This window comes from Coccinella septempunctata, chromosome X, assembly GCF_907165205.1.
Source record: "Coccinella septempunctata chromosome X, icCocSept1.1, whole genome shotgun sequence".
Taxonomy (NCBI): domain Eukaryota; kingdom Metazoa; phylum Arthropoda; class Insecta; order Coleoptera; family Coccinellidae; genus Coccinella; species Coccinella septempunctata.
In genome coordinates this window covers 161,745-176,270 of record NC_058198.1, presented here as the reverse complement: position 1 = coordinate 176,270, position 14,526 = coordinate 161,745, and the positions used below count along the sequence as shown (strand labels likewise).

Sequence of the window (14,526 nt, the reverse complement as noted above, 5' to 3'; positions counted from 1 at the left end):
TTTTTTTAAGCCAAGATGTGATGGTTGCGTATTACCGAATATGCCAATAAAAATTATCTGATGAAAAATAAATTTTACCAGGCGAATCAATAATTTGTTTTACAATTTCCAAGGCACTACGCTTGAAAACATGCGCCCCTCCCCCTAAACTTTTTGAATTTTTTGCAAAACATTTTTTCAATGAGATTTCGGTTTTTTCAAAACAAGCACAAATTTTATTGATAAATTATCAGTTAAATCAAATGAAATATAACGAATGAATCAAAAATTGAAAAAAGTGAACAACTGCACAAGAATAAATCAGGTACAAGATAAAATTCGAAATTGATTTATGTACTTATAATATTTAAAAAAAAGAACTAACATTTACATAAAAAATAAGGGATGATAAAAATGAAATGTAATATGAAATTCCGAAAAACTAATTAAGAAAACTCTTTTTTTTCATTTTCATGTCCGCATATTCTTTTATTGCAGCAATAGCTTCTTCATTTTCAATCGAGAGTATTCCTAAGAACTGCAATCTGTTTTCCGTCATAACTATTCTATATGTATTTATTTTTTATTATACATAGTGAGTTTTAAGTCTGGAAAGCCTCAATTATCTCGAAAATAGCATATAGGATCTTGTGATTTTTCCACAAAAATGTCTTCTATAAAATTCAAATATGTAGAACGAAGAATAATTAACTGGTTCATCGCCATCAACACTATTCGAATCTTCCTTATATTGAAGTTATTCATTGAAAATGCGACCAATATTTGGGACTAAATAATGCAAGGCAAGTGTCTTGCACCTTGCACCCCTCTCTAAAGCCTAAACCGTTTCTGCACGACGGTGGCATGTACCACAGCCCTGTACCACAGTGTTTAAGAGGGCTGTTCGTGTACCTAGACTAGAATTCAAAGGGATGCCGAAAAATTTATTGCCACCGTTGGGGGAATTTATTGTAGGCGGGTACGAATACTTAGAGAGAGTATGCGAAACCTTTGATTTGATGTTATTTTTTACTGACAGCTGTATTTTGCTCTAGGTAGTCTAGGTCTGGTTGCATTTCGTGTGATTGTGAGGCAAATATTTTTTCATTTTCACTAGCAGGACAAGTTTTCTTTCTGAAGAAATGTTTATACGATCGGGGACCCCTGTGGACCTCGGGGCCCTACGCTTAAGCGTACAGGCCGATCCGCCATTGTGTTTTAATGGAATTAATTAAATTCCATGGAATATACAGAGTGTGGCGTAATGAATGGATAATATGGTGCCTGCGGGTAGAGGACCTTATGGCGGTTCAGAAAAATATATTTCATGTTCAGTAAAAGTCCCTTGGTTTTCGAGATATTGGAGATTTTCGAAAATTCAAGGATATCACACCCTCCCCCACTCGTTTTGCAGGCACGACTACAAATGAAGGCATTTTTTCAAACTGTTTTTTGGATAGTATTCCTGGACAGATGCGCTATCGAATGTAAATTATCCATATTATCTATTCATTACGCCACACCCTGTATAGGTATACAGTGTGTGTGAATTTGAAAGGGTGCTCTCATGCAAAATCAGAAAAAATACCATCTTCGGTTCGTCGGGGTTCGGTTGGTTCTAATTTCTAATCAAGTTATTGAATCAACTCTGTAAGCGTAATGACAGGAACCCCTAAAATCTTAGGGCCGGCTGCATAAAACAATTCCAAACCTCCGTTCAACTGATCAACAACAACAACAAGTGAACTAGGTTCAACGTTTGACACGTTGCCAATCGCGAGATGAAACAGCCATGATTTTAAAGGTACATAATTCGAAAATATGTTAACCCCACACTTCCTAGTAAAATAGTCGTTTTCCAGTATCGGAATTAATGATAGATTTTGAAGTGAAAGATCCTGAATCCGGGACTGGAAACCAGTTTAGATGCGCATACTTGCCGCTATCTACCATATTTTCCTAGTGGTGTCACCGTTTGATTATCAATTTCATAATACCTAGGCATGTAACCTCTGATTTTGTCACCGATTTTTCATTAGATAAAGTATTGTATGAAGAATCGAAGACTCATATTTCAACTTGGGTTGTTCTTAAAAAAAATACGAATACTTGAAATAATTATCTCCGCCAAATTGTAATATGCATTTTCAACATTCAGAGTATGAATAACTAAACTAAATCGTTCATTATTATTATGTATATTAATATCTAACAAACTAAACACTCGCATTCTGTCGAGGACAACATTCGAACTTCCAAATTCATTAAAATTGATAGGCAAAATCTGAGTTGGACGCCAAAGTATACAGGAGTTGTATCCTAGCATGCATAGGTAAAATAAAGTTATTTGAATTACCTTATCGCAATGGATGATCCGGCGAGTACAAATTTGCGGCGGCCTTCCAAAAAGTGTGCCTTCTCCGACCGTGGCAAGGCTCCATAAGACGGAACAAAACGTCGTACAGATATTCTTCCAAATGATCCGAGCTACAGCCTGCCTCTGGGACCACCTTACGAACTTCAGTCCAAAGCCTTTCAGTGTTCTGAGTACGAGCTTCTGTATCCGGATCAACAAAGTTCAACGAGTGATTCAAGGTAAAATGACGGAAACTCTCTGTTTGTAAAGCATCGTACCCCTTCCAGCAATCGGTTATTATCGTTGTGCCAGGTTTCACAAAACGATTAATAACTCCAATTAATGTGTCGGAGGAACGATCCGGTACAGAAACGAGAAATACCTTGTTTTTACCATGATCCTCCCGTTCAACCCCGCCGATAACCCATTGTCCAGTTAACGAACGGCCACGATTGTATTTTCTCTCACCTAGTTTTGCTTCGTCTATTTCGACGATTTTCCCAACCCCTCCAATGGATTGGGAATTTCGAACGATATAGACAGCCACCACTTCACGGCTAAAAGAAAACCAATCGACAACAGTTTGTCTACTGCACTCAACCTTTAACATGGCATAGGATACTTTCGATTTTCGGTTTGATAAAAATATATCGGCTAAATAACATATTTTCACCAAACTTAAATGCGATCTCTCAAAAAAAGTACCTTGAAAGACACTTACTGAAGTCTCGCATTTCTGGTATCCTCTTCTGGGCACACGGATCATTTTTCTGCATCTGAAGAGACATTTTGTCCAATCCGGTGAAACCCGCGAACCACATCTTGAACATAAAATGTGACACGCAATTACTCCATGTTGAATTAAAAAATTGCGCGCACTATTTTCATCCAAGATCATTTGGCTCGACTCGATATTCGTGAGGGAACACTCATTGCAGGTGTTGTAACCGCAACTTTGCACAACCACGTTGAGATCCATTTTAAATATTATAATATATATTCGGACACGGTACTACAGGACGAGCAATGGCGAGCGTCTGCTTTGTTCTGATCCTAGTGGTCATCTAAAAGAAGAATCGAGTAGCGATACTAAATTCCTACGCCTGCGCCAAGTCGCTAATCCACCAATTACAAAACGAATTCTCATTACAAATTTCCACTGCGCATAATCCCTTACGTTATTTGTTTGATGATTGGTGTTCATCATCATTATACCAATAGAGTCGCAGTTCGATGCAACCCCCACTAAAAATAGCTGCAGGAATGTGTTCTGATTTCTGATTTGAACAGTAGCTGTATTCGGGTTCAAATTTCGGACAGTCCGAGAATGGTTCCAGAACTGCGCAGAGGATTCGATATTAGGGCGCAACAGTTCTGCGCAGTTCTAGAACAATTCTCGGACTGTCCGAAATTCGAACCCGAATACAGCCATTATGAAATATATTATTCCAGATGAACCAGATATCACAAAGCTTGATTCGAGAATACGCTATTCATATCGATTTGTTTTCAATCGGTTATCCAGTTATAGGCTTTCAAAACAGCATTCTTGTATATCAATGATCTATATCTAATATCGAGTATGAATTAGATTAATATTTGGAAAACTCATGGCCAGAGACTGGTTGAAAATTATGAAGAGTAGTTTTTAATTATTGTTCGAAGGAATAAATAAAATTCTGAAAAATTTTGATATGTTGAAGTATCCCAGAATTTCCCGACAGCTGGCAACATGGTAAATTTCCACGTACAATACAGAGATATATTCTATATCTCTGGTACAATATCACGGATACTTTGATCAAAGAATATGATACGTGTGAAGTTAGTTGATCGAATATGAATGTTGCCCGAAGTAAAGCCTTCGGTTGTGTCACTGTCATGACCAATAGATAGCGGCCAGCGGCGTACAGAAGGAAAGAAAAAGTGTTTATTTGTCTATGGATTTCTGTGGGCGATACCACAGAAACATTAAGATTGTGTTCTGTGATGTTGTCTGTTTCTATTATCTATGTTCTGTGTCCACAGTAAATTTTCTAATTTTCAAACATTATCAATTTGCAGGCAAAGACCGATTGTATTGCTTATTTGGCAGTTTTTCATTTTGTCATTTAAAACTCAGAATGAATTTCCATAAAGTTGAAGTTAACAAGACAGTTTGGGAAGTTCCAGAACGTTATCAGAAACTATCAGCTGTAGGTTCTGGCGCTTATGGACAAGTTTGGTATGAATTTGAAATATCTATCTATTTTCGTCGCACTGTCATACTATTGAGCTTAGTTTTATGCATTATGTAAAAAAATGATAAATTTGCAGTTCTGCTCTGGATACTCAAACTGGTAAAAAGGTAGCAATAAAAAAACTAGCACGACCTTTTCAATCTGCTGTACATGCCAAAAGAACTTACAGAGAACTAAAACTATTAAAACACATGAGACATGAAAATGTTATTGGCTTGTTGGACGTTTTTTACCCAAAACATGACAATAGTCAGGTGTGTATCGAAAGTTGGAGTTGTGGAAGGAATTCCTTACACAGGTGATCAGTGAATCACTATCCTGCCAAGTTATTTGTTGAAATAATTACACATATATATTTATCAAACACTGGTGACAGGTCTTTTTTAGATTTATCTTGTTACACATTTGATGGGTGCTGATTTGAATAATATTATAAGAACACAAAAACTAACAGATGACCATGTCCAATTTCTGGTATATCAGATATTAAGAGGTTTGAAATATATTCACTCAGCAGGAATTATACATAGGGTAAAATTTTTATTCATGAGTATTCTTGAATATTAGATATGATTCACTAGCTCTTGGTAATTTTATACTCTTTTAGGACTTGAAACCTTCTAATATTGCAGTGAATGAAGATTGTGAATTGAAAATTTTAGATTTTGGCTTAGCAAGACCAACAGAAACTGAAATGACTGGTTATGTGGCTACCAGGTGGTATAGAGCTCCAGAAATTATGTTGAACTGGATGCATTATAATCAAACTGTAGATATATGGTCTGTAGGATGTATTATGGCAGAACTACTGACTGGTCGAACATTGTTTCCAGGTTCTGATCGTATCCTTTTAAACCCTGCATACTAGAGCTTAACAAAACCAAGAACAGAGGTCAATCATCTAACATAATATAAGTAATTATAAGTCTATTATTTTATTCTTGAATAGTAGTGGAGTACTAGTTAAGAGAATTCACCTGAGTAATTAATGAAGAATATAATTTGCAAAGATTTTGTGTTTTGGAAATTATACCATTTTTTCAATAATCAATGGAAAGTATAGAATTATTTTTCTCAGCGGCAAATCAGATATTCACCAGCTGAATTTGATAATGGAGATTTTAGGAACTCCTAGTAAAGAGTTCATGGATAAAATTACTTCTGAAAGTGTAAGCATTTATCATATTATAATTGTTCTCTGAGTTTGTCTATATATTTCAACAGTTGATTTGTAGGCAAAAGTTTATATAAAATCCCTGCCACCTTTAGAGAAGAAAGACTTGCACCAATATTTTATTGGCGCTAATCCTAAGGCTGTAGATTTGTTGAGTTTAATGCTTGAATTAGACAGTGATAAAAGAATAACAGCAGAGCAAGCACTTGCACATCCTTATCTTACATCATATGCAGATCCAAATGATGAACCAACATCAGCACCTTATGATCAAAGTATTGAAGATTTAACTCTTCCTGTTGAAAAATGGAGAGGTGAGTGCAAGTCAGGATAGGTACTTTGTATAAGTAAAATAGTGAATTGTGACATTTGGTCTATTTTTCAGAATTGGTTTTAGGAGAAGTACATTCGTTTGTTTATGTTCCCCCACAGAATGAGGATAACTAATGATAACTACTCCTTTTGTTATACTAATGAATTTAGTATTTATGATTGTATGGACTGTTGAATCCATATGAATATTTATAGATTATTTCTAAATAAAGTTCTGAAATATGTACAAAATTTATTATATAATTTATGAACAAAATTGTATAATACTTTAATTAGCAAAATTCACAGCTCTACAGTTTGTCTTTGAGATTAAGTTAATAATTCATAAGTGATGCATACAATCCCCAATTTCTTTGAAATATGATTAATCCAAAGTGAGGCAATTTACTAAAAATGGATTGCGTTACATTCTTTCAATACGTAGTTCATGAGTCAACTTCTGCAAGTAGAAAGAAATTATTTTGAAAATACTGATCTGATCAATAATGAGTAATCATTTAGCGAATATCATTCAAGTGTGCTATTGAGGATATTATCTATTTAGACAAGTTTTTATATTTCTAAGAGTATTTTTTCAAAAAACTGACAGTATAGCATTTGTTCAGTTCATATCCTGCCGACTTTCTGATTGTAAAAAAAAAATTACATTTCAGATCTTTGCAAAGAGAATATGGTCGACGATTTACAATAATTTTACCGAAATGTACAAAATAATCCTAAACAGTAAACAACTTCAAGAGTAAGGCAGGTGAATAAAAAACGAAATTAATTCAGATATGTAACACCCACTGATTTTAAATCAACAAACATTACAATCTAAATTGAACGAACACATCACCATCACTCAAAGTATTAGCAGAAATCCAATCTCGTCGAGGAAGAGTAGATGTTAACCATGGTTTGTTTCCGTCTCATTTGACCTCGTCTGAGCAACACAACCCCTTGACTAAAATGGAAGGAATATATCCCAGCGATATCGGACAGGTAACGAGGACCAACTGAATTCACTTCGAGAGTAAGGAAAGTGAATTCAGTCGGTCCTCGTTTCCTGACAGGTGTCGCTATCCATATGTTGCTCTGACGGAGCCTAATGAGACCGGAACCATGGTCAGCATTTACTCTTTCTCTTGACAAGATGGGATTTCTGTTGATACTTTGTTAGTCCGATTTAGGTAGAACCATTTGTTGATTTAATATCAGCAGATGTTGTGTATTTAAATTAATCTCGATTAGTAGAAAATATTGTTTCAGAACCGCAATTTTTGTGGGTACCTGCCGTTTAATTGAAAGTTTTGATTGTTTATACGCGATATCATTGGTAGACGTTATTTGCATTTAGCTGTTGTATCGTGTACTTTCTTCCAGAGATCATATTGTTCAATACCTTTAATCATGTGAATACTAATGCCTTTTTGGACATTACACGGCGTTAATTTAACTCTTTTATTCAAAAATTCAGGGGCATGAATTCTTTTTATCTTGATATTATTTGCAACAATGCCAGTAATGAATACATCTTCTAATTTGAAATAAGTGTGATTTAAAGCAGATATATATAATTCTTTTGCCAAAGTGGCTGGTAAGAGATAAGCTGGACCAGTAGTAAAATCGGGAAATATTGCAGGTTTATACTGTTGGGGTGATATATAATACTTGGATTTTTTATTTCTTATAGGTTTCCATTTCTTAGCTAATCTTCCGTATATAGCACGAGTTTCGCGGGTTCGTTTAAGAATGAAATCCAAAAGCCGGGATATATTGATAAACATATCATCATCAGTTTTAAGTACATAATTTGCTTTAGAGCAAAATTTATCTACCCATTCTAACATTGAAATTGTTTTCAAAGTGAGGTTATCATAGGTATCTATGAATTTACCCTGGATTATATCCCCAAATAAGTTTTGCTCTCTTTTAATATTTGAATTGACTGTCTCATTTGAAGAAATACCCAACATGAAGGCTACTGCTATGTCTTTGCGTATTGCGAAATTACCCCATGTTTCTCTGATAGCAGTTCTCGCATTTTCATGGGATGGGGCGGAAGTTACAGCTATAAGCAATTTTAAGTCACTTCCTTGGTGCGGACATATTTGAAAGTTGACATCAATATGTCCTGATTCATAGATTATCTCAGCGGCTACTCCTCGTGATAAGTCGACTTCATTATTAGATGAGTTGAGTGATGATTTTGTTAATATTTGACGTGGTGGGGGTGCCTCTGATGACACTTTATTGAAGGGTGCAGATAAGTTTTTGACACCAAGATCTGGCTGTGATAGACTTATATTGAAGATATGTAGATCATTTTCAAATAATCTCATTGGTGAAACAGTAGTCGATGGCTGAGAAGTTGTCATATAGCAAACATAAAGCAGGAAAGATATTGTCGCTAATATAATAAGTGACAAGTGCAGCATTCGCACCTGGGCAAGGCATGGCACCCCCATATCTGAAAAAAAAAATCAATTTATAGCGGCATAAGTTCTATCACATCAATATTTTTCTGGAAAAGTCTAGTCTTTCCATTGAAAATTACTGAAGTTGCATACTAAAATCAAGTGCCATCTAAAAACGATTTTCTTAAATGATGGCTTCCGTCGATTGTATTCATTCAAATATTTAAATACATATTGGAGCTTGACTAACACTTGGTATCTCAGCAACCCAGAGAAACATATTTATTCTCTATTGAATCATATTACTTGGCAATCATTAATAAGGAATGAGAATTCAGTGACAGTGATAGTGGCCACAAGTTCCACTTCTTGATATTTCATCTGAAATACCCCTTGTATATCTGATGCTACATGTGATACTTTCTGAAAAAACATTTGAATCCTTCACACTTATCTCTTGTTTCCTTTGGAATACTATCAACTATCATACAATTTATTATAGCAGTCGTATGGAAACAAATGTTGAAAGAATGAGGCCCTATTAACCGTACCACACACAAAATTTGAGTGAAATTGTCCCAGAGTTTTCAAGGAAATCTCGATCTCTTTAATGTTATATTTTATTATTATTTATTTAATAAACGTCTTCAGAACATCAGTTTATATACCCCTAACAGAATCTCTGAAAAGAGAACGAATGTTGCCCGCGATGAGTTTACGTTGATGTTTTCAAATAACGAAGAAAAAATCAGCCGTTTAGGAGGCTGTTTGATAAATCAAAGAACCATAGTTCAGAAAGTAAAACGAATTGTGCGGACTAGAGATAAATGCTTTTAATGAACGGGCAATCACTGGATATTGAAAAGGTCCGGAGCCCGGTGGATACCATCAAATTATTTTCAAATTCTAATTTGGAAATGAAATTCAACATAGTGTAAAATTCGAAGGATTATTTAGTCGCTTCTCTCACGAAAACTAAACAGGGGTAAAAAATTCCTTCAATCCAAAGGTTCTTCACTGAAAACGAACCATTTCATCTCATCATTTTCACTAAATATCCGAGAATAAGGAATGTTTTACCTTTTTGTAGATAAATATGAACCAGTCCAAGAAATTTCTAGACTATGAAGTATTATTATTCTCTTAAAGTTATTTCATATCATTCTCCGTCTAAAGTTAAAACAACAAAATTATTATTACCTTAAGTGAGAATGTGTTTTTGATCTTTACGAAGCCGAGTGTATCTAAGTACCAGTAACTAAAATAAGATTCAGAATGAGCAGCATAAAGTATGCTATTCAACAACTGATTAGAAGTATTAAGAGCTTTTCGCGAGATTTTTATATCTATGTATTTCATTTTCGGCCCGTATAAAGATAAGATGATAGAGAGTTAATAAAACGTAACTTTCAAATCAGAAAAGATAAGTGAGGTCGAGCGAATATTTGAATTGTTCGAATAATATTTACTTGTCTTGGCTAAATAAATATGTCATTTATACAAAATTTCTTTGGTAAGAAACTCTCTTCCGTCAGCATGAGCGCGAGGTTACTAAGCATAAGTAAGAAAAATTTATTTCTCCAGAATATTTTTAATGAATAACCGGGGTAGAAAACGCCGGTACGGAGCTCGGGTAAAAAGAGCGGGTACAAAAGGTGGGTAAGAAGCCCGGGTAGAATGCGTGTGAGGAAAGCGCGGGTGGAATGCGTGGGTGGGAAGTGCGGTTGGATTTCGTGGGTGGAATGCGTAGGTGGAAAGCACGGGTAGAAATCGCCGGTGCGAAGCGCGGGTCATTTCTTATTGTCAACTGCTGATTATGAATTTTATTTTCAATGTGAACGAAGAAACAAGTTATTTGTTAGTTGAGATATGGGTTGAAATACTGTTTTATAGAAATAACGGAATATATTTGTTCGTGGAGAAGTTGGAGTTTATCCACAAATTCTGAGGATCCTTCCAGTAATGTTCATTCATGAGTGAAATCTTTGTCTAAAATATCCCCAAACTAACAGAATCCGCCCAAGGAGTTCAGTGACAAACACACGTACAGTAGAATTTGTACAGAGATCATAATTTTATTGAAGAGAACTGAATGCATTAAGTAAATTATTTATATAACCTCAAAGAATGTAGTATAAATGGAATGAAAGAATAAATACAGAATGAATGACATTGAAAAATCAGTGTTTCATGATCATTTGAACTATATTCATTTCCCACATAAATTTCTCACCCCTGTCTTCATGATATCAGAAAATATTTAATCATTCTGAAAGTGACTAATAATTCAAATGCACCAAGTATGAAAATGGATATAATTCAATTTCATTAGAAAATGAATCTTCTTATTGAAATGTTAGTGGTAGGAAAAATTTGTGAGGAATCGTTGTCCTGCTGTATCTTGAAAAGTTTTGTGTTTAGTTATGGTGGTATTCAAAACATTGAAATCTCTGAGTTACTTTTCTTCCCAGTAGTAATTCCTTTTTTCCAATGAGAATAAATTCGAATGATGTATTTGGTATACTTATTCAGTGCAGCCATGAAGTAGGGACTAGCACTTCCACTCACCAATTCACATTGAAATAATGGTATTCCAATATTTGCATTTATTGAAATTCATCTCAAGCGACATCACAATCACCTGGAACCAATAAAAGCTCATTAACACTTATTCAAAATAATGTTGAATTCTCACTACATTCAATGATTTGTCTCTAGTTCCCCATTTATATTTATCGATTTGACGTTATATGCATCGTGAAAGGAGGGTGGAATGGACTTGTAGGGTAGGACATATGAAAATACAGAAGTGAATATACATAATATACTATGACACAGTCAAAGTAATAATCAGCTTAAAATTACCCCATAACATTACCACAAAATTTATTTTTCCGCTAATGACCTAGTTGTTGAAGCGGCAAACAATAAATAAATGAAAATTTATTTTTGTTTGATCCTTACTTTCAGCAAACTTATAGAAGACATTTCTTCTGATTACACTTAAAGGTAAATATATACAGAGTTACTTAGAACTAATAACTAAGAAAGGGAGCAATATAATTGGCAAATCGCGTGCACGTCTTTGTCATCTGTCCATGGGATTGGTCCCTTTTTTAGGTATCAGTTCGAAGTAACTCTGCATAAACTCACCGTTCAACAAATAGTAGTTCTATTTGTTCTATTCACGCAGATCGCGTGCACGTGTATGTCATCTGCCCATAAGATTGGTACCTTTCTTAGGTATTAGTGCCAAGATACTCTTTATAAACACACCATTAATTGCAATCAGATGAAATGACCATAAGTTTGTCAAAAATAAGGATGAATAAAAACAAGAATCAGATGACAAACAATTCCAAAATAAAATGATTGAATGCCCAGGAAATTATTGTTGTGTGTCACTTCAGCAGTTATTTAGCTAATATGATCATTCGACCTCGATTTCAGTACCTACAAGGAATTTCGAGGAAAATGTCACTTTCCATATAGGTAATTTATGAAGAGTACTTCTTTTATACGCTCTCAAAATATGTATGAATACAACTTACCCAATTCTTTTCCTGTTAAATCATTTTATATTCAGGAAAAAATTATTTTCATTTGTGTGTCAAAAAGGCACACCAATTCACATTTCATTCGGCATTAATAAATTCTCGAAATTTAACTGACACGACCGGAAGGAAGATAGAAAGAAGAAATCCAACCTTTTTAGTACATACGTGCTCATTTCTAAGTTCACTTTCTTAACTTTAACTAGTTGTCAACAAGACTGGACACGCGTCAAAGCATAAAGCATAGAACGACAGAACCAAATCTTTGCATAGAACACGACGCATACAGAGGCAGAGAGTCTCTGACAGAGGGTTGTTCTGTGGAGACAATTGGTCTCTGTAAGTATCTTTCGCCCTTGATTGATGTTTATGTTCTGTGCTTGATTGATAATTGATACCAAAGATTAGAGATTAATCTTTGATTGATATTTCAATCAACGCTCGCTTTCGCATAAAGCAGGTGTGCTCAGACTTGAACCGCCTGCGATATACCCAGAGATATCTCTTCTATATCTCTGGATATACCGAAGATTTTAGAGTTAACTCTACAATCTTTGCGATTCAATGAATATTATCGATCGATCGGCTTTGAGAAACTGCAAGTATATGTAATGTAGGAAGTTATTTGTATAGAGTGAGTCTATGATTCGTACAAATATTTTAACAGTAGATTCTTGAGGTCAAAAGAAACTCTTTTTTCCTTTACCATTTTTTCCGATTCCTCCCTGATAAGAAGATAAAGCCAAGTTTTCATAATGAGCTGTGCAACCCCTGAAAAAAACGAAATTACCTTCAGCCGTAGATAGAGGAATCCTATCTACGTAGATAGAGGAATCCTATCTACGGCTGATTCTACGATATTGTTTTGGGATTTTTCTCCTGTTGATGTTCCTAATTTTGAATAGAATATCTCTGAGATCCACAGATAACAGTGGATAGCTCTACCTACGAGTGAATGTGTATATGATCTGTAGTTTTTATTATTATTTATTTATTGCGAAAATTTAACGCCAAATTGAGTTCAATGCATGAATAACAGAATTGTTGATTGAAGTATTGTACACGGCTGTGGTCCGTACATTGAACTCTATGGGAACTATATATATATATATATATATATATGTCATGACACGACACTCGACACACGACACTCGACACACGACACTCGACACTTGACACTCGACACTTGACACTTGACACTCGACACTTGACACTTGACACTTGACACTCGACACTTGACACTCGGCACTCGACACTTGACACACGACACTCGACACTTGACACACGACACTCGACACTTGACACTCGACACTTGACACTCGACACTCGACACTTGACACACGACACTCGACACTTGACACTTGACACTCGACACACGACACTCGAAACACGACACTCGACACTTGACACTCGTCACACGAAACACGCACACACACACACACACCCCCCCACACACACACACACACACACACACACACACACACACACACACACACACACACACACACACACACACACACACACACACACACACACACACACACACACACACACACACACACACACACACTCGACAAACGACACTCGACACTGGACACACGACACTCGACACTTGACACACGACACTCGACACTTGACACTCGACACACGACACTCGACACTTGACACACGATACTCGACAAACGACACTCGACACTCGACACTTGACACACGACACTCGACACTTGACACTCGACACTTGACACTCGACACTTGACACTCGACACTTGACACACGACACTCGACACTTGACACACGACACTCGACACTTGACACACGATACTCGACAAACGACACTCGACACTCGACACTTGACACTCGACACTCGACACTTGACACTCGACACTCGACACTTGACACACGACACTTGACACTTGACACACGACACTTGACACTCGACACTTGACACTTGACACTCTATGACTCTCTAACGGTCCGTATATGTCGAATTCCAGACAATTCGGTTCAATATCTGTCACCAGAGTAACCGCTCTGGTAACTTTCAGTTACCAAATGTGTATATACCATTGAACTCTATAGAGTTCAATGGTATATACGGACCATACGCCACATAAGTAACAAAGAGGAGTTAATCTTTGTAATTAATCCATCGGTCTCTATGGGAGATAGGGTTCAAATAAATTTGGGTTATCACTGCATATGCTAGTTTAAACGTAATAATTATGAGTTTCATTCATGAATTTGACAAATTCACCACGGAAACGGGTAGAGAGCACAGAACACTAATATAGACAGTCTCTGACACGGTTTTTTTATGCTATCTACTCTGTCATCTGCTTTGACCACAGATTACAGAGTAGAGTAGTAGCAGACAAAGATTATAGTATATATCTATAATCTAGTATAATCTAGTATAAATCTATAATCTTTGGTAGCAGAGATATATATCTCTGAGTAGTAGTGGCCATGGAGGTACCTACCTCCATGGTAG

General features: G+C 35.8%; 2 protein-coding genes across 6 annotated transcripts; one reads left to right on the top strand and one right to left on the bottom strand.

Moving 5' to 3' along the window:
* The first annotated feature begins 4,260 nt into the window (after window positions 1–4,260).
* Window positions 4,261–6,313, top strand: LOC123321622 (mitogen-activated protein kinase p38b-like). Its single transcript, XM_044909319.1, has 7 exons — window positions 4,261–4,559; window positions 4,652–4,829; window positions 4,963–5,106; window positions 5,183–5,417; window positions 5,665–5,744; window positions 5,811–6,063; window positions 6,135–6,313. Exons 1-7 carry the CDS (start codon window positions 4,276–4,278, stop codon window positions 6,194–6,196), a joined length of 1,236 nt encoding a protein of 411 aa, XP_044765254.1. The 5' UTR covers window positions 4,261–4,275; the 3' UTR covers window positions 6,197–6,313.
* LOC123321623 (beta-1,3-galactosyltransferase 5-like) lies at window positions 6,303–12,262 on the bottom strand. Of its 5 annotated transcripts, none has more exons than XM_044909320.1 (3): window positions 12,033–12,262; window positions 11,050–11,122; window positions 6,303–8,534 (listed from the first exon to the last, which is right to left on the bottom strand). In XM_044909320.1, exon 3 carries the CDS (start codon window positions 8,530–8,532, stop codon window positions 7,408–7,410), a length of 1,125 nt encoding a protein of 374 aa, XP_044765255.1. In that variant the 5' UTR covers window positions 8,533–8,534; window positions 11,050–11,122; window positions 12,033–12,262; the 3' UTR covers window positions 6,303–7,407. The 5 variants fall into 5 exon arrangements, with proteins under 5 accessions (XP_044765255.1, XP_044765256.1, XP_044765259.1 ...); XM_044909321.1 differs by having other exon boundaries at window positions 12,189–12,261; XM_044909324.1 differs by having other exon boundaries at window positions 12,204–12,245.
* Between the last annotated feature and the right edge of the window lie 2,264 nt (window positions 12,263–14,526).